The sequence below is a fragment of the Typopeltis vanoorti genome, chromosome 20 (genome assembly GCF_054136105.1).
Source record: "Typopeltis vanoorti isolate ZY-2024b chromosome 20, IOZ_Tvanoo_1.0, whole genome shotgun sequence".
Taxonomy (NCBI): Eukaryota; Metazoa; Arthropoda; class Arachnida; order Uropygi; family Thelyphonidae; genus Typopeltis; species Typopeltis vanoorti.
The window spans coordinates 84,879,294-84,899,192 of NC_143568.1; the positions used below are offsets into that span (position 1 = coordinate 84,879,294).

General features: G+C 34.9%; 1 protein-coding gene across 1 annotated transcript in view; it reads right to left on the minus strand.

Moving 5' to 3' along the window:
• LOC150095621 (spliceosome associated factor 3, U4/U6 recycling protein-like) overlaps nt 1-19,899 on the minus strand; it is a 256,994-nt gene that overhangs the window by 160,809 nt on the left and 76,286 nt on the right. The window contains exon 7 of the mRNA XM_090409926.1: nt 16,311-16,466. Coding sequence (XP_090266052.1) covers nt 16,311-16,466 — 156 coding nt within the window. The remainder of the gene's footprint in view (nt 1-16,310; nt 16,467-19,899) is intronic.

Genomic DNA, 19,899 nt, shown 5'->3' on the forward strand with positions numbered 1-19,899 from the left:
ATTTTCTGCCAGAAATTTCACAGATTGTATGATTGATTATAGTCGAAGGAGATTGGAACTTATGCATAAATAAGTAAATAAAATGGATTATTTCAACATTTCCTTGGTTCAATCCTGAAAAAAAAAAAAAAAAATTTCTCTGATTACTTTTTCTGACTTCTGTGAGTATTATATGTATGTGTTTAAAAACCACATCAAAATTCAAATTATCCCTGTCTCACTCTAGTATTTGCCAATGATAATCTAATCTCACCATGAAGTGTAAACTCTTTGCACTTCTCACATGAATGGCACATGTGAAGCATAGTTATTGTTCATTTGACCTTTCGGCTTTCCATATATTGAAAATTATATTAATTCATAAATTCGTTGTCATCGAATTCAGGTATAGGCTTTTTATGTCCTGTTCCTGCTCTGCAGATGAAGTTGGTCTTTCCATCTTAGTCTTGGACATCTGCAGTCTCTTCTTCCTGTAGGTTTATATTTATATACCAGTTTGGGAATCCTAATTGTTATTCACCCTTACTATGTGATGTAGCCAATTTTGCTGATATTCTTCTATTTATTGTATGATGTTCTTTGTATCTAATCGTTCTCTTATTTCTGTGTTTTTCTTTTTATCTAATCTCGTGAGTCCCAGGAACTTAGAAATTTCATCTGTGCTGCTTCCAATCTTTGTCTGTTTCTTAGTTTTAGAATTCAGGTTTCATTTCCAAATTTCAGAGATGGTTTAGAGGTCATAATAAGTAATCTTAATTGAGTTTCTTTAGTCATTTGTTTTCCAAAATTTCTTTTAATTATGCCATTCATTCTATTGTAAATTTGTGGTCTTGCTTCCAATGGGGAATCAGTATTGTATTGCGAGATTATATTTCCTAAGTATTTGAATTCTGTAACTTGTTTTATTGTTAAGCATAATTTTGACATTTTGAATGGTGTTTCCACATTTCCATAGCTTTTATTTTTGTTTCAGATATTTTCATTTTAAATTTTTTTGCAATTTCATTTAGATGGTTAGTTGCAATTTGGAGTTTACTTCTGAATTTGAAATTAGTACTTGATCATCTGCATAAAGTATTGTATTCAGCTGTTTATTATTTGTTAGTTTAATTCCATCTTGGACAGTTGTTTTCCATTCTTTTAGGATTCTGTTTATATAAATGTTGAATTGGATTGGGGATAAGCATCAATCTTGTCTTACTCCTTATTTATAGTTATAGGTCTGATAATGTTCCATCTGCAAATTTTATGCAAATTTTTGTTTCTATGTATAGACTTTTTATTGCTTTAATTAATTTAGGAGGTATTTTATCATCTTGTAATATATTCCAGAATAGATTTCTGTTGAACTGACCATATGCCTTTTTGTAGTCAATAAATAGAAGAAAAGTGGGCAGGTTAAATTCTTTTCATTTTTCTATGATCTGTTGCATTGTGAAAGAGGCATCTGTGCATCCTCTCCCTCTTCTAAAATCACACTGTTCTTCTTCTAAATAATTTTCTGTATGTTTAATTAGTCTGTTCTTTAAGATGTTTGCATATAGTTTAGATGCTGTTATTAAGAGAGTAATGCCTCTGTAATTTCCACATTTGTCCTTGGGACCTTTTTTGTGAATATTTATCACTACTCTTCCCATTCTTTTGGGATCTTTTGATATTTCCAGATATTTAAATTATACATATTTGGTCGTTTTATAATAGAAATACAATTTTATTAATACAGACCAGTTTACAATAAAACTTATATTAAAACCTACCAGTTTCGCCAGCAAACTGTCTGGCTTTTTCAAGGTGTTTACAGAGATATGAAAACTAGTAAATGCAAATTGAAAGGAACATAAAAAACGTTGTAAACCAACTAGTAGCTATGGTTACATGTTTCGCGTAACAGAGAGGACTTATTGTTCTTATTCATTATCACGCATGCGTTGTAGACGTGTAATGTGATTACTGGCTAGCTGTAGTTCAGATTGATTGAGAGAGAGGATCAAGTTTTTCCACGATCTGTTTAGAATTACAACCTGATTTCTGTTGAGGTTTCCGCCGGTTATTGACACTATTGTGGCCTCCTTAAATAAACGATGCCTGTAGTCGTCATCAAGATATGGCATGGAGCTGTTTTGCCAATCTATCGTGTGGTTAGATGTACAGAAATGATGTGCTAAGCCGGAAGAGATGCTTCTGTTGTGGTTTACATCACCAACATGTTCTTTTTGTCTAATTTCTAAACTTCATGAAGTTTGTCCGATGTAGGCAAGACCACAGGAACAGAGAATGTAATATACTCCTGGATATTTGTAGAACGGCACTTTATCTTTTGGGGATCCTAAAACTTGTCTGATGTTGGTGGTTGGTTTGAAGACCACTCTGATGTTATGGGCTCTTAGTATTCTTGCTATTTGATAAGAAATTGACTTGATGAACGGTATCACTACAGTAGAAATGTGCTGACAGTGGGATTCTTCTTGTCTGGGGTTGTCATTGTATAGATATTTTTTGATGACATTTTGAGGATATCCATTTTGTGATAATGTGTTGGCTATTAGTGAGAGTTCATTCTGTGTATCCTCCTCTTCTGATATAAACTTTTTGGCTCTATGTTTCAACATGTGGATAATGCTCAGTTTGTGTGTCTTGTGATGGTTTGAAGTATAATGAAGATATCTTCCAGTATCTGTGGGCTTTCTGTAAATGGATAATTTGACACTGTTAGGTTGTTTTTTTATCAAGATATCAAAAAAATGCAGTTGGTTGTTGTTTTCCACTTCCAGAGTGAATTTTATCTTGCTGTATTGAGTTGATTTTATCCACAAACGATTTTAGGTTATCTAAGCTCTGTCATGCGAAACGTGTAACCATAGCTACTAGTTGGTTTACAACGTTTTTTATGTTCCTTTCAATTTGCATTTACTAGTTTTCATATCTCCGTAAACGCCTTGAAAAAGCCAGACAGTTTGCTGGCGAAACTGGTAGGTTTTAATATAAGTTTTATTGTAAACTGGCCTGTATTAATAAAAGTGTATTTCTATTTCCAGATATTATTAAAGAGTTTAAGTAGGTTTTCTTTTAAGCTATTGTCTGCATATTTAAAGAGCTCAATGCATATCCCATCCAGGCCCAGGCTTTTTCTGTTTCTTCAGTTTTTTAATTCTTTTTCTAATTCTTCCATTACTATTTCTTCTGTACTTTCCTATATATCGGTATCTTCAATTTTGTGAGTTTTGTCACTGTTTTGTATTTCTGGTTTTTCATTCCACAATATTTTATAGTGTTCTAACCAATCCTCTTTGGAGTTACCTGAAAATTTTAAAACCTATTCTTTGTGGTCCAGTGATATTCTGCTCTAATGATTTAACATATTTACTCCAATCTTCTCCGCGCATATTTCTGGAAAGCTTTCTGACTTCAGCCGGTAATTTCTTATATTGTATATAGTTAGTGTTTTTATTTTGCAGATAGATTCAAAGTCATCTATAATTAATTGCATTGGACCAATTAAGGTGAGTGCTGATGTGCCATACACTCTTAAAACTTTCATGCATCAATAAAAATGCAATGATATGGTCAAAATTAATGTGAATTTTGTAGCAAGGGTTGCATAAGCCATGACATCACCGTTTAGTTTGGATCACACATCCAAACTAAACGGACATGAGACTCTATTGATTACACACACACACACCACAGGGAGATTGCATGGTGAAAAGTTTGTTTTAAGCGAAAAATAAGAGCGAGAAGGTGAAGATCGTCTCCTGCAATGCTATGACAGAGGTGAATTGAGGAGAAAGGCAGTGATAGCAAACAAATCAATATGCAGTGCAGAAGGAATGATGTAAAGTTTTTGGACCTAGGTCTGAGTTTGATGGATGAAAGGATTTGCTGCTGATGGACTACATAAATGGCAACTATTAGATGTCTGGAGAGTTTTGGTCACTGAGAGTGTTGAAGTGCAAAGTCAGGAAAACTTAAGCAATTAGGGTTGATGCAGGTGAGTTCGTATGAAGGCACACATTAAGCGAGTGAGTGTGAGAATGACCAACAAATGTGGAATGTAGTTTCTCAAGCAACAGTATTGAATAGAGTCAATTCAGTAAGTAAAGGTGCTTGTGGGCCTAAAGGGATGTCCAGAAGTAATAGGAACAAGAGAGGAGATTGGGACATTGGGTAGTGTAATGTAACCTTAGCAAAAGTTATAGGCATTAGTGAGACTTGGTTAACAGCAGATGATTTATGACAGGGATAGAATATGGAGAGTTTAGTATTTTCAGGGAGAATAGAGAAGACAGGATGAGGAGTGGGGTACTGATGATGATGGCAGATGAATTGCAGTCAAAAAAAGAATGAAGTAATCTGGCATGAGATTGAAGCCAATGAGACAAAATATATGATTGGTTGCTGCTATAGGGCAGGAGATTTCAGCGATGATCTGTAAGACATGCATTAGCAAATTAGTACGAGTACAGGTCATAATTATTATGCAGGTCTTCAACTATGAAATATAGATTTGAAGGAAGAAAGATCGCGTGGTAGAAAGGAAATTTAATTCATAAAACTACTGAGAGATAACTACTTGAGGCAACATGTGATGGAGGCGGACTCGAGGCACGAGAGTAGTGAACCCGATCATAGATCAAAAGAACTACCCGTAATCAAGGTTGCTACATTGTCTATGATTGGGGGATAGTAATTATGTTGTCTTGACTTAGGTTGTAAAACATGAGGAATATTCTGTGAAGAAGGGTTATATGTCAGACCACAAGGTAGGTGATTATGACAAGCTCAGGAGGAAACTTGAAGCTGTGCCATGGCATAAAAACCTGGAAGAGAAAGATGTTAGCAATGTATAAAAGATAGTTAAGGGGCATCTGGAGGAAGCAATATCAGATTGTATACATAAGGTCAGGAGGGTTAATTAGGTGAGTGTTAGATGGATGAGTAGTATCATTAAGCATGAGCTGAAAAACAAGAAAATGTTGTGGACAGTATATTAAGAGAAAGGTGACCAGCATGGTAAGGAAAGCAAAATCAGATTATGAGTAGAAACAAGTCATGCAGGCTAAAGGAAATCCTAAAGAGTTCTGTCGTAATGTGCCGAAGGTAGTGAGGTGATAGAAGCAGATAAAATAGCTAAGTTACCATGTGACCACTTTGTAAAGATATATCGTCCAAGTGAGATTACTACCATGACACATGTCACAGGTACCGCCGTGGGAATAGGGGTGGATGAATTGATAGTTCTTAGGATATTGCATATGGATATAGTTCTTAGGATAATCTCAATGTAAATGTGACCATGGAATCAAATTTAATATCAGCTTGCATTTTATGTGAATGTGCAAGGAAGTTGGCAATACCTTTCACTAGGTTCTTTAAGTTTCAGATGGCAGAGTTCCAAAGGAGTGAAAAGAAGACAAAATAATTCCTTTGCATAAGGGAGGTTCTAAGATTGCAGTAGCAAATTATACACTAATCAGTATTTCTAATAAAAGAACTAGAAAAGTTGGTCAAAAGAGCCTTAGTAATTTACTAACGTTTTTATAAAGTGATAACTGAGTTTTATAAATGGAATGGCTACACAATGATTCTGCTGGATTTTGCAAAGACATCTCACAGAATACCACACATGGAAATCTGTTACATAAATTAGAACAAATGGGGTTAGATGGGACACTAGTTATATCGATACAAGGATGGCTGATGAATAGATACCAAAAAAGTGGTATCTATTCGGCTGGATTCTGCTCCAGATTCTGCTGGAGGAGCAGAATCCAGCAGAAAGCAAGTGACTAGTGGTGTTTGCATTAAAAATGAAAACTTGATCCTGAAAATATCTAATTCTTCTGAACCCAGGTTGTTCTTACATAAATTTTTTTCCCCCACAACTTTCCTCAGTCCCTTCTAAGTATGCCTCTATAAGTGTTACCTGGAACCCACAGTAGAACAATTCTCACATTCAATACATAAAGAAAGGCTTTGATGTTGTTCATTATCCATAATCAACTTAATGGTATAACTAACACCAAGAGGCAAAAATACATTTATTAAATTCACTAATATTTCATTGGTTTTCTACCCAGCATCTTCAGAGCACAATGATAACTGTGACAGGCACACAGCACTAAATCAAACAATTTAAATTGTAACTGACACCTAATGTCCTCATGTGGCACCCATAGAGGGTGACACATAAGGACATAGTAGACTAATACTTTTGATGAATGGAATTTTTTTGTGACTAGCAGATTCAAGTCGTATTTCTGGAGCCCTGATCAAGAGTACATATCAACAATTGTAGTAAAAACAACTGAAAAACATGAATTGTGGAAATTTACTCAGATTTTATAGTGCTGAACAAGAATATGACAATGAAAATGCAAAATTGGCCAGTCTGTGAGAGATCTGCAATAGTTTCTTATATAATAGAGTAATACGTACTTATCACATATACCATAAATCTATGATTCTACATCTGCCATTGCTTTCTCTGACACTTCTAGCAAGCATCCAACACTAATCAGGCAACATGTAAGGAAACCACTTTCCATGCTATTGTTTCTCCATCATTGTAATCTCCTCATGGACACATACACCGTGCTCATCACTAACCATGCTGCAGTTATCAGGGTAGAAATCCAAGTGGAAATAGTGTGAATATATTTTTAAGGACATATTGCAGCAAAGTTTGTGATAAATCCTCAACCAGTTTCTTGTAGTTTTCTGCCCCGACATTTCCGAGGAAGTTAGATGACACCAGACGAAATGCATCACCTTGTAGTAGGTTGTCGAACACCTCATCAATGAAGAGCTCCCAGATCTGAAGATCCACAAAAACTAATCTGACTGGAACAGATGAAAGCTAGTTTCCATTATGCAGCAACACTGCCTTGAGATTCAATTTCGACAAATTGATGAATAGTTGACATATGGATCATTTGTGTAGGGCACGTTTCATTTGAAGGATATTCATCAGATGATCTAAATCGCAGCAGAACACAAGGTTTTCTTTTAGAAGTAAAGTGCAAACTGCTCATAACAAGTGCAAAACGAAGTCACTTGGACATTTTCCTTGAGAAGATTCCATTGTAAGTCTTCATCCCAGTAACTCTGCTTTGGCCTTGGACAGCTCCAGATCACGATCGTGATCCGGAGCTGTCCAAGGCTAAATTATTACACAAGAAGAACTGAACAATTGTTCAGTTCTTCTTGTGTAAGAATGTGTAGTGTAGAAGATGCACCATGGCAGACATATGGATCGTTAGATGGCATAGGTTCAGGAGAATCAGACATTGGTTCATTGTCCTCATCATCCTCTGAATCGATGGAAAATTCTTTCTGGAGGTTCAGGAATGGGAAGTCCTTCACTGTGTAAAACTAGTTGAGATGTACAGTTTTTTCTTGTCATGCCTCCCAAAACAGGTGGTACCATGCAGAAGAGCAATCGTTTGCATGATTAGCTCTCACCAAACCATAGGAACAGTAAAGCATCAACATTTTACCACCTTTTAGCCACTCCAAAAGATTTCTAGTACACATACTACTGCATATATGTGTGGGGCCCAGGCCTTGTCCTGGTTCCCAATCCAAAATAAAGTTGATATGCCCTTTTTCAATAACGGAGTGATAGCCTTTTTCTGGATTGCAAACATCACTTCCCCGCAAATGTAACAGCAGTTATTTGCACTATTAACACAAGTGCAAGGCATTTTCAACTGGTTTGGGACACAAGAATATACAGAGGATTTGAAACTGGAAGTGATTACTGTTTAGTTTTGAGTGGGATAAAATTGAATTTCACATTGAAAAGAAGAGTGTGTAAGAAAGTTTTAATGAATCAAAGCTGAGCAGCTTTAATGAACTGAAAACTCAAAAGCACAGATATCATTCAAGAAAAAAATGAAAGAGTTCAAAATAAGAACCAAACCTTTGAGATTTGGTGGCAGAAAACACTGAGTGATTCAGCCAGAGAGGTGTGGAGAGGTTATTTGCAGGCATAGAAAAATCAAGTTTGATCCTTAAGACCGTCAAGGGGTGCTTAAGGGTCAAAGCTGTATAAATGAGAAGAGACCTCCACATAGCCTTTAAAGGAATGCGGAGAACCGACCAGGGCTTCTGACCTAATGTCCAATCCTCACCTTCTCGTGGTGCACCCTGTTGGGTATCTACATTGATACTGAACGAACGAGGATGAGCTGGCAATTTGGGATTTAGCCGACCAAATTGTATTCTTATTGGTTAAACCAAAATAAAAAAAATGATGGTACAACATGACAAAATTTCATGCCGGCTGGGGCGTCGCCCGGTTAAACAAGGCCCTGTTGTTTTCGCCAGGGAACCAGGGCGAACAGCGAAAAAGTCAGCTACTGGAACAAATCTGAAAACAAACCCCAACTCAACATCACCAGAGTTAAAGATCGGTACTATTAACGTAAGAAGCCTGAATGGCAAAGAAATGGAGCTAGCTGAGGAATTAGATAAGTATCAGATCGACATAATAGGGGTGACTGAAACAAAAAAGACCAAAACTGGTGAGATCTTTCTGAACAATAAATACAAAATGTTATATTCAGGCAATGACTATCAAGGAAAAGAAGGAGTAGCCATAGTATTCAACACAAAATACGAGGCTAATCTTCTTGAATGGCAGTCAGTCTCAAGTAGAGTAATGTGGGCAAATATGAGAATGGGGAACTGGACAATGAGACTTATTTGTGCCTATGGTCCCACAGAAGGTTCTACTAAGGTAGAAGTGGAGGTATTTTTTGACGCTTTAGAAAAAGCAACTGACACAATGAAAAAGGAAAAGTTGGTCCTTGTTGGGGATCTAAATAGCAGACTAGGAAATGATTGTGAGACATACAAAAATATTTTGGGAAAATTTGGAGAAAAGAGCAAAGCTAATAATAATCGCAAATATCTGTTGGATTTCCGCTCAGGACATGGACTGGTTATTACTAACACCATGTTCCAACATAAAAATGTGCACAAATTCACATGGAGAGAAGAGGCTAGGAATAAGAAAAGTCTCATTGACTATGTTATTGTTGATAGTGATGTTTTCTTCCTGGTGCAGGACACCAGAGTGTACAGAGGATTTGAAATTGGAAGTGATCATTATTTAGTCTTGAGCAAGATAAAATTGAATTTCATATTGAAAAGAATAACATGTAAGAAAGTTTTAAAGTGAATAAAAGTTGTGCAGCTCTCAGATGTGAACTGTAGACTAAAATACAGAAAGATTATTGAAAATAAAATAAAAGAGTTTGAGAACAGGAATCAAACCTTGGAGATTCAGTGGCAAACTCTGAAGAAAACATTGACTGATTCTGCCAGAGAGGCATGTGGTGAGGTTGTGTGCAAGGATAAAAAAATCAGAACTCCCTGGTGGACACAGGAAGTTAAAGAGGCAGTGAAGGAAAAGAAGAAAGCATATCAAAAGTTCCTAGCAAATAAGTCAGCTTTTACTCTTACAGAATATGGAGACAAATGTAAGAAAGCTAAACAGTGTGTAAAACTAGCTATACAAAAGTCATGGGAGGACTTTGCCAAGAATATAGAAAATAAATATCAAGAAGGTGGCAAAATATTCTGGAGGTTGTTGAAGAAGCTTAGGAATGGAGGAAAGAGTGCTGTAAAAGGAGTTAGAGATGATAAAGGTGACATGAAAACAGGAGAAAAAGATATCCTGGAAGTATGGAGTAATTACTTTGAAAAACTGCTAAATGAAACAAGCAGTGATGACAGCATAGTGATAAAAAACACTGACCAGGCATACAGTCAGGAATACATATCCATACCTGAAGAAGAAAAAGCCATCAATGGCTTAAAATGTGGAAAGGCAGCAGGAGTAGATGATATTCGACCAGAAATGCTGAAGTATGGTGGTATAAAAGTCTTACAGTGGCTGCACTGCATAGGTCAGAAAGCCTGGACAGAGGGACGAATTCCCGATGAGTGGAGTAGAGCTCTCATAGTACCCATATATAAAAAGGGAAATAAAACTGAATGTGAGAATTACAGAGGTGTTTCCCTACTGAGTGTTCCTGGCAAGATCTATGCAAGTATACTTGAGAAACGGTTGAGAAGAATTGTGGAAGAAAAGCTTGGTGAAGAACAAGCTGGATTCAGGCCAAATAGAGGCTGTCAGGATCAGATCTTCACTTTACGACAAATAGTCGAGAAAGCATGGGAATATAACGAAGATCTGCATTTAAGTTTTGTCTATTTGGAAAAGGCATATGACAAGGTGCCAAGAGAGAAGCTAGTCAATACGCTGCAGTTATATGGTGTCAATGGGGCATTGTATCAAGCAATACTTAGTCTTTATTTGAGTTGTAAGTCAGCAGTTAGAATTGAAGGAAGTACAGGAAGATGGTTTAATGTTAAATCTGGTGTGAGACAAGGATGTACATTATCCTCTCTGTTATTCATTATCTATATGGATCACATTATGAAGGAAAGTGGTATTAAACCTGATATCAAAATTGGAGATGTTAATGTCAGCTCTTTGCTTTATGCGGATGATGTTATACTTCTAAATAAATCTGCTACAAGTCTGCAAGATTCTCTGTCTAAATTGAATAGCTGTTGTAATAGATATGGTATGAAGGTCAGCAATAAAAAGACAAAGACAATGAAAATAGGCAGAATCATTGAAAATGTCAACTGTGTTGTGAATGGAGAACCTGTGGAACAAGTAAAACATTTCAGCTACTTAGGCACGATTTTTACTGAAGATGGTAAATTAAATATAGAAATAGACAACAGAATCAGCAAAGCTGGTATGGTGGGAAGTCAATTGAATAAATTCATATGGAATAAGAGAGAAATTAGTCGGAACACTAAATTAGCTGTATTATACAAGACAGTGTTCAAACCAGTTTTAACTTATGGATCTGAGAGCTGGGTCAGTAGTAAAACGCTTGACCAAAGACTAGAGACCGCAGATATGAGAGTCCTGAGAAAGATTAGAGGCGTGAACAGAGGGCATCAATGGCAATATCATATTAAAAATGAGGATATTAGGAAAGAACTTGACATTGTCAGCATCCAGGAATGCATTACCTGAGCTAATCTCAGGTGGTATGGTCACTTAAATAGAATGGGAGAGGAAATATTAGCAAAACAAGTGTTCTCTGCCAGGTTGGCAGGAAAACGACCCAGAGGAAGACCAAGATATAGGTGGATTGATACGGTACAAAGTACCTTAGATGATTGAAATATAAGATCTGATAATGTTGGAGTCTTGACAAGTAACAGACTGATTTGGAGGAAAATTGTAGACAGGAAGTTAGTAATGATGTAATTTTTTCATGTAGTACTGTTATACCCTGTACACCCCTTGAGGGTACATGGCAGGAGTTTAATGATGATGATGATGAAAAATCAAAACTCCATGGTGGACTTGGGATGTCAAAGATGCAATGAAGGAAAAGATGAAAGCATAATGAAAGTTCCTGAGTCTGCAAAAATAAATAAAACTATTATAAAAATTAATTAAAAAATAGGAAAAAAAAAAACCTCAGTCCCTCACAGCACTAATGCACTACAGGCAAAAAATCAGGAATGCATATCAAAGTACAGGTTGCTTTCGTATAACGCGGTCTACAAATTGCAGTAGCCCTTTATCATTTCATATGTTTTTCACCGCGCGACTTAAAAATCAAATTTTATCTTCATTAAATTTGTGTCTGCCTGTATCCTGCATATAATTATAAGTAGCAAATTTATATTAGGGGAAATACCCTTTAGCATGCATGTACCTCAATTGTTTACCGTATAAAACGTTTATTGTTGAAAATTGTCCTCATTTCTGCCAGGAAAGTACATTAAAAATCATAAGTATGTTCATCTCAAGCTGAACACTTTATTTTCTGGTGAGTTACATACAATATGTAATGCTTACTTTTTTTTGTGTAAAAAATTATTTTTATAGTAATGGCCACAAACTGCAATGAAAAGGGAAAAAATCAACATTGAAAACAAAATTAATTTCTCTCGAATATATTCAAAATCTTGGATCGATTGAAAAGTGGAGAAAAACCAGAAGTTTTTGCAGGGACTTTGAATTTAAATGAATCAACAATTCGAACAATCAAACAAAATGAACATAAAATCCGAGAAAGTGTTTATTGCTGGGTCAACGATAAGTACAAAGCGCGTTGCTCGTGTACGTGATATTCTAATGGAAAAATGGAGAAATCTGTAATGATTTCGATAGAAGATTGCACCTCAAAAGAAAATTCCTATGAATGGAAATCTTATTAAACTAAAAGCTCTCAAAGTTTATAAACATTTATAGTGCAGACCAGGTGTTCAAATGCAGATGAATCTGGGTAATATTGGAAAAAAAATGCAAAAACGCACCTATATTTCAAAAAATGAAAGATCAGCTGCCGGATTCAAAAGTTTCCAAAGATAGAATTACTCTACTGTTTTGTACTAATGCATCAGGTGATTACATGACAAAACCAGTGTTTATTAACCAATCCTCAAATCCTTGTGCTATGAAAAATTAAAATATGTACTATTTTATTTTGCCTAAACCATTTATGTATTATGTGCAATGAAGTTTAAGTACAATTTGTAATTTTTATACTTTTATACTATGTATTTGTTTCATAGTTTATGTGTTTTCTTAACTTACATGAATTACCTGAATTAAATAAAAATATATTTTGTGTTGGATATGTCATTATTGTTTATATAATTAAAAAAAAAAAAAAAAAACGATTTCAGAACATAACCCTACTTTTTCTATGTGATCTGAGGCTCACATAACGCGGCATTTCTGTGGAACCTAACATCCGCGTTATATGAGGGTTACCTGTACCTCCAACTATCCTGTAGATCTGTGCTCTGAAGTTAACTCCAATTCTATGTCGCCTCTTTATGCTTTCTTACTCCAATGGCATTTACTCTACACCCTGGAAATTAGCCCATGTCTCACTATTCCCAAGAAGAGTGAAAGATCCTTACTGTCAAACTATCACCCAATCTCTCTCACCTCAGTTCCTCTCCAAAGTAATGGAGAGAAGCATCAACAGCTAACTCCAATGCTCTTTTGAAAGTGCTCAACTAAAATGACTAGCAGTATGGTTGCCACCAATGCTGCTCAAAGGAGATCTGCTTATCTATGTCACACACTTCTGGATAAGTTTGGCAAATCCCAAGTGGTTGTACTAGATATACCTAAGCTTCCAAGTCTGACACAAGAGCCTATTAACGTTTGCAACTGATTTGCTAGTTTTCAACCAGTGTGACGGTTGATACTTCCTTATCTTCTAACTATGCAACTAATGCTGGGGTCCCATAATCTGTCCTCTCAACATGTTCTTCTTTACATCAATGACCTGCTCCAGTTGTCCACCAATCCAATACACGGTTTTGCTGATGATAGTACACTACACTACACTCTCCTCCTCACTTGACACACCTTGTACCACAACTCATATAGCAACAATCTCTGCAAGCAATCTCCGATTTCCAAACCATTCTACGATGGGACTTGGATAACGTTGTCAATTTCAACACCTGCAAAACACAGCTCTGCCTTATTTTCCACAAAAAAGAACCAAGTTCCAGTCTTATCTTTGACAACACCCAAATCTTTAGGAAAGATGAGCTCTCTCCCTTTGGTATTATCTTGACATCAAGACTCTCTTAGCATAAACACATTGCAACATGTGCTTCCTCGGCATCCAAAAAATTAGGATTTCTCTTTTGTTCAAGGCATTACTTTACCCCCAAACAGCTATTACAAATCACAAATCTGCCCATCCATCGAGTATTGCTTGCACATCTGGGGAGGTGCCCCTAAGAGCTCCCTAAAAATACTCGACGCAATAGAGAAGAGAGCAATTAGACTGATTAACGACTCGTTGCTTACCAACTCACACCAATCACTTTTGCAATCGTCTAGTATCTATTACATGAGTTTCTATAAATATTTCCATGATAAATGTTCTTCATCAATAATCCCCCCCCCTCTCTCTACGAAATCCACTGAAGCAAGTGCAGCTACCACAGTCAAACTCCATACCCATAGAACAAGCTTTTCTTCCTCCTTTTTATTCTTACTGCTGTATTCTGGAGTAGCCTTCTCTCCCAGGTGTTCTTCCACAATAATACAATACACAATTAGAAGAAACACACGTATAAACCACAGTGAAAATTATTTAATTGTAAATATTTCATCCTAAGTATCTTAGGACATCATCAGTACAGTATTTAAACAAAAATTAGGAATAACATACAGTTAGGGCGCATGATTACAATAGAATCTCATGAAAACGTGCTAAAGTACTTTACTTTACTTTAGCACGTTATGCACGTTTTCATGAGATTCTATTGTAATCATGCGCCCTAACTGTATGTTATTCCTAATTTTTGTTTAAATACTGTACTGATGATATCCTAAGATACTTAGGATGAAATATTTACAATTAAATAATTTTCACTGTGGTTTATACGTGTGTTTCTTCTAATTATGAACGCACCACAGGTTTCATTATGTAAAAAAATACAATACACAGGCTTTCAAATTCAATGTGAACAAGTTCCTCATTTCCCAATTCTCTTCTCATACATGGTACTAATGTACCACAGGATTTACCAACTTGTATATTAACATAAAAAAAAAGGTGAAGTAAAAGAAATAATCTAAAACTTCAACTATAGAAAGGCAACTGGAGTTGATAATATTCAACCAGAAATGTTCAAATATGGAGATAGAAACATTTTACAGTGATTACATTGCATAATTAAGTAGGCCTGGTCAAAGAGTCAAATTCCAGATGACTGGATTAGAGTTCTCATAGTAACCATCTATTAAAAAAAACAAATAAAGCTGAATGTGTATAATTATAGAGGAATTTCCCTACTAAGTTCCTGGTAAGATTTATTCAAGCATACTTCAGAAAAAGCTATTTTATTTATTTATTCGTGTGAGGTTCCCCCTGCTCCTCAATCACCCCTTAGACTGGTTGAGCCTTTGACTATAGCAGAGTGTGTTGTAAGATGAAAAACCCCAGATAAAATGAGGGGAAAAAACCGTGCTGTCCACGCCCAGGACTGGCTAACTTGGCTATGGCTGAGAAAGATCCTTAAGCTCCTCATGTCATCAATGGGAATCGAACCTAGGACACTCCTTCTCCCCAGGCATATGGTTGCAAAGAGCATAGCCACTAGGTTAACTGCATGGACAGAAAAAGCTATAAAAAATTGGAGAAGGAAAGCTTGGAGAACAAGCTGCATTCACAAATAGTTGAAAAAACATGAGAATATAACAATGATATGGAAAAGGAATATGACAAGGTGCCAAAAGAAAAGCTGTTCAAAATGCTACAGTTATATAGTGTAAATGGGACGTTATATTGAGCAATACATAGTTTACATTTGAGTTGTAAGTCAGCACTTAGAATTGTAGGGAGGGGGTTACAGGAAGATTTGATGTTAAATCAGGAGTGAGACAAGGGTACATATTATCTCCAATTGCTATTCCCCCAACTATATTAATCACATTTTGAAGGAACATAGTATTAAATTTCACAGTAATTTTCATTGCTGTAATAAGTTTGGTATGAAAATCAGGAATAAAAAGACAAAGACAATGAAAATAGGCAAAAACAATGAATACACCAATTGCATCCTTAATAGAGAACCTACAGAATAAGTAAAACATTTCAGCTATTTAGGCACAATTTTTAGTGAAGATGGCAAATTAAATAACAGAAATAGAAAGGAAGTCATTTGAATAAATTATTATTGGATTAAGACAGATAATAGTCAAAATACTAAATTAGCTTTCATGCAGGAGTGTCCAAGCCAATTTTAACTTACAAATCTGAGAGCTAGGTTAGAAATAAAATACTTAATCAAAGACTGGAGACTTCTGATGAATTCTGAGAAAGATTATTGGAACGAACAGATGGCATCAATGGCAGTAAAATTAAAAATGAGGTATTAGAAAAGAACTTGCCATTGTTAGCATTCGAAATGTGTTAGTAGAGCTAATCTCAGGTAGTATGGTCACTTAAACAGAATGGGAGAGGGAAAGTTAGCAAATTAAAGTATTAATTTCCTGCCAGGATGGCAGGAAAAAGACCCAGACTGCAGCCTGAAAGTGCTATTGAATTACATTTTTTATACTCTTTAATTAAAAAAAAATGTAAAGATCAAAATTGGTCTCCTATTATATCAATATAATTTCATAAAGTTTTCATACATGAAGAACCAGTTATTAAGGTAGACTCCACCTCAAACCAGCATATGCATTAAATACAACAGATATACTTTTTTCCTTTTCTACTTACTAAGTATTTAGCATACTGTTCCCATAGTTGTGGTTGTAAACAATTTTCTAGTAATGCTCTTTCATATATACACTGAATTCTTGGAGGTTCATCCTCTTTTTCTTCATAGGCTATATAACTTTTATACTCTTCAAGATGAGGAGATTCGGAGTTCAACTGAAAAAAAAAATAATAATAATCATTACTGCTTTATATCAATTGGCGTGCACACACACAAGTTGCATGTACTGGTTTATTTCAAGTATGCATGGAAGAAGGGTAGAGGGAAGAGACTTTAATTTTCTTCAAAAACTTTTCCTACTATCAGTCATTAATATGTATCAACTAAGATCAAAAATTTGATACCGTGATGAAAAAATTGTCAGCAGCAAGGTTAATCATCATTAGGCCAAATGATGATCAAGCTTAATAATCATTTAGTCTAATGATGTCTTAACAATTTTTTTTTAAATGTAATTTTAACAATAATTAATAACAATATCTAAAAAGGACAATTAAAGGTTGCTAGATTCAAACAAGTATTTTCATAGTACAATAATTGTTTGCAATAGGTAAGCCCCATGACTAACAGATAAATAATTAAACACATTTAATCAATCAGATATTTCATATCAGTCACTGAGACATCATCAGGGATACAATATTAAATTTGTAAACAGAAAACAAAAATGTACAAAACAATAAGTGGAAAAAGTTAGACTTAAAGCAGATGCCTTAGCTGTTGGGTGGGAGGCATAAGAATTAAAATTTTGCAAAAAGCTTAACACAATCATATTTATTGATATTCGGTTGATTTTTTTAAAATCTATTTGCTGATTCTAAAAAAACAAAAAAAAATCTGCTGCTGATTCTAAAAAAAAAAAAAAGTCTTTCAAGTTTGTATTGGAAGCAGTAAAGCATAGTGTTTTTTTCCATTTGATATTATGCAAGGTATTAAAGTCATTGTCAGTGACCTGACTGACCATAATTATGGCAGTAAATGTATTTCTTATGTTCTTCTAGGCAGATCTCTCAGTTTGACCATAATAATGATTAGATGCAAGAATAAGGAATAAATACCTGAAACAGAGAAAGGAGGGAGAGGATCCTTGGGAGAGCAGATGAGATCATCTGGCTCCAGATAAGGTTCAAACGCAATGCAAAGATTGCTTTTTTTTTAGGTTGTTGTTATTTTTTCTGAGGTGCTTCAGATGTAGGGTGTGCCACTTTTGACATATATCACCATACTTGATATATGTCATCAGTGTATTACAAGTTGGCTATAATTAGCAAAGGTTGAAATATAACTTATATGAATGGATTAGAATTGCTTTCATGTGTGATTTAAAAGCACCATGAATACACACACATGGAAGAACAAAACAAAATGTTTGGGGGTTCTTCCATAAAGTTTTGTTTATAAACTTATACTACATTAATACAGTCAGGAGATGTAAAGTGGTGAAAAAATCTGGCAACCCTGTTCTAGAGAACAAATATGAAAATTTTTCAAGTAATCTTTTAAGTCTTCAGTAAGAAGTATGGTGTTTTGCACCAAGAGATAAAATTCAAAATATGGAATTCACATCAAATCCACAACCTACTGGCTGGTTAGAGTAATGATGCTATCCACAAATGCAAGAAGGCTAGTGAAGACAGGATAAGAATATATTTGCTAGGACTGGAATGCTGGATTAATACATTATTTTATCTATCTTCATTGTGGCATTCACTAGGAAAGTTCAGAGGAACATAGTGCATTATTGGGGTGAACAATCATAGCTGTGCATGTGAGCATGAAGGATGATGCATTGTGGGTTGAATGGCTGAATATTTAAGAGTCCATCTACCTGTGGGTGGGTGGGGATGGAGAGAAGCAAGAAAATGACAGTGAACCAGCTGGAAGAAGAGTAACTAAAATCTAAGAAGGGAAACTGTTTGTTTCTTTTGCTATGATTAAGTGTGGTCTAAGATGTTTTTTGGCTTTAAATGCACCAAAACATGCTCCCTTTCCCTCACTGGCTCTAACCACTATAGCAATTCAGATATCATCATCAGTTCTGAACATTAATATCTAACAATCCGCTAAAAGAAACTCATAATTTTATCTTATCAATTTCTATAACTCCTTGTTCTCCATAACACTGCAATATTTAAAATTTTTAAAGCTACTACAGTACAGTTATTTCATATGTTAGGAAGAAATTATAGCAAGCAGATGGTACTCTAACAGATCCCCAACCCTGGTTAACTTCTATATTTAACACATGGACAAAAGCTCAATACAGCCATCACAAAACCATTTGGCTGCACTGCATATATTGTATTGTCATTTTTTTCTCATGGCCCAGATTGCATTAAATACAATTTCTGGAATGTTTTAACAGCTAACATAGAAAACATTTTACCATAGAGTAAGTGTTATGAACTAATGGAATTAACAAACAAAAACAGTTTATGCTTCCCACACATTTTAGTTAATTGTCATCATAATGAGAAACTGTTATTTTCTGTTTAGAAAATATATACAAGTAATAAACAGTATTTCCACAAAATTCTATTATCTATGCCACACTTCTTTTAAAAACTAATGGCAGAAATAATACTATACTTTTTTTTTGTTTAAAATAAAAAAAAAATGTAATAAATATGAACAATACAGTATCTGTATTTGTAAATATAAAGTTTCTGATGGACTTTTGTTAACATGAAATCTTTTCTAAATTTGTTATGATGTCCTCAAAAATTAATTTCAATTAGTTTAGAAAACAGAACAAAATTTTTCCATTATGTTGATATATTGAGCAATACTGAAGTCTTTGATTCTGGGATTACAGAAGAATAACGTTGAAGAGAATAACCTCACTCACACTCACACACACATATATAAACATCAAAATCTACAGGTACTTAAGTCAGAATATTATACAAAAAATTTATTAATCGTTATTAAGCATATCTTTTCACAGGTCAGACAGCTTACATCAAAAGTTTTCATATGAAAACACCAAGAACATTAAATTATAATTTGTTGTTCACTTAAATGCCAAGTATGTCAGTAAGAATAACTAACTCAATTCATATTCTGTGAAACACGAATGTATGCAATACTGTTTAACTGTTGGCTAAATGTTCAAGACTAGTCACATCACATTACATGTACAACAGAAAAACATCTGTTAAAGTGGAACACCACACAATGAAGTTTAACAAATAAAAATCTGTTATTGAAATAAAAAAAGTAATAGAAAATAATCATAATTCCCCCTCATTTCAGAATGGATAAACTATTATTCACATTCAAATTATGATGTAATAGGACCTCAGACTCTCCTTGAATAAGCATTCATATGAAAAATGTCTTCTATGAATAAGCTGCATTTTTTGATGAATAATCCTATGTTCAGCATAAATGTCAAGCTGAATCAAATTGGACAAGCACCATTCACCATAACAGGTACAGTTTTGGTCACTTCTCAATGGAATTATCAGTTTACCAAAATATCACAGGTGCGAGTCACAGTGAACTTCATACATACCAAATTAAAGAGGTAGTAACTTGTCCTTGGCAGAATGAAAGAAACTTGAAAGTTTGTTTCAAAGTATAATG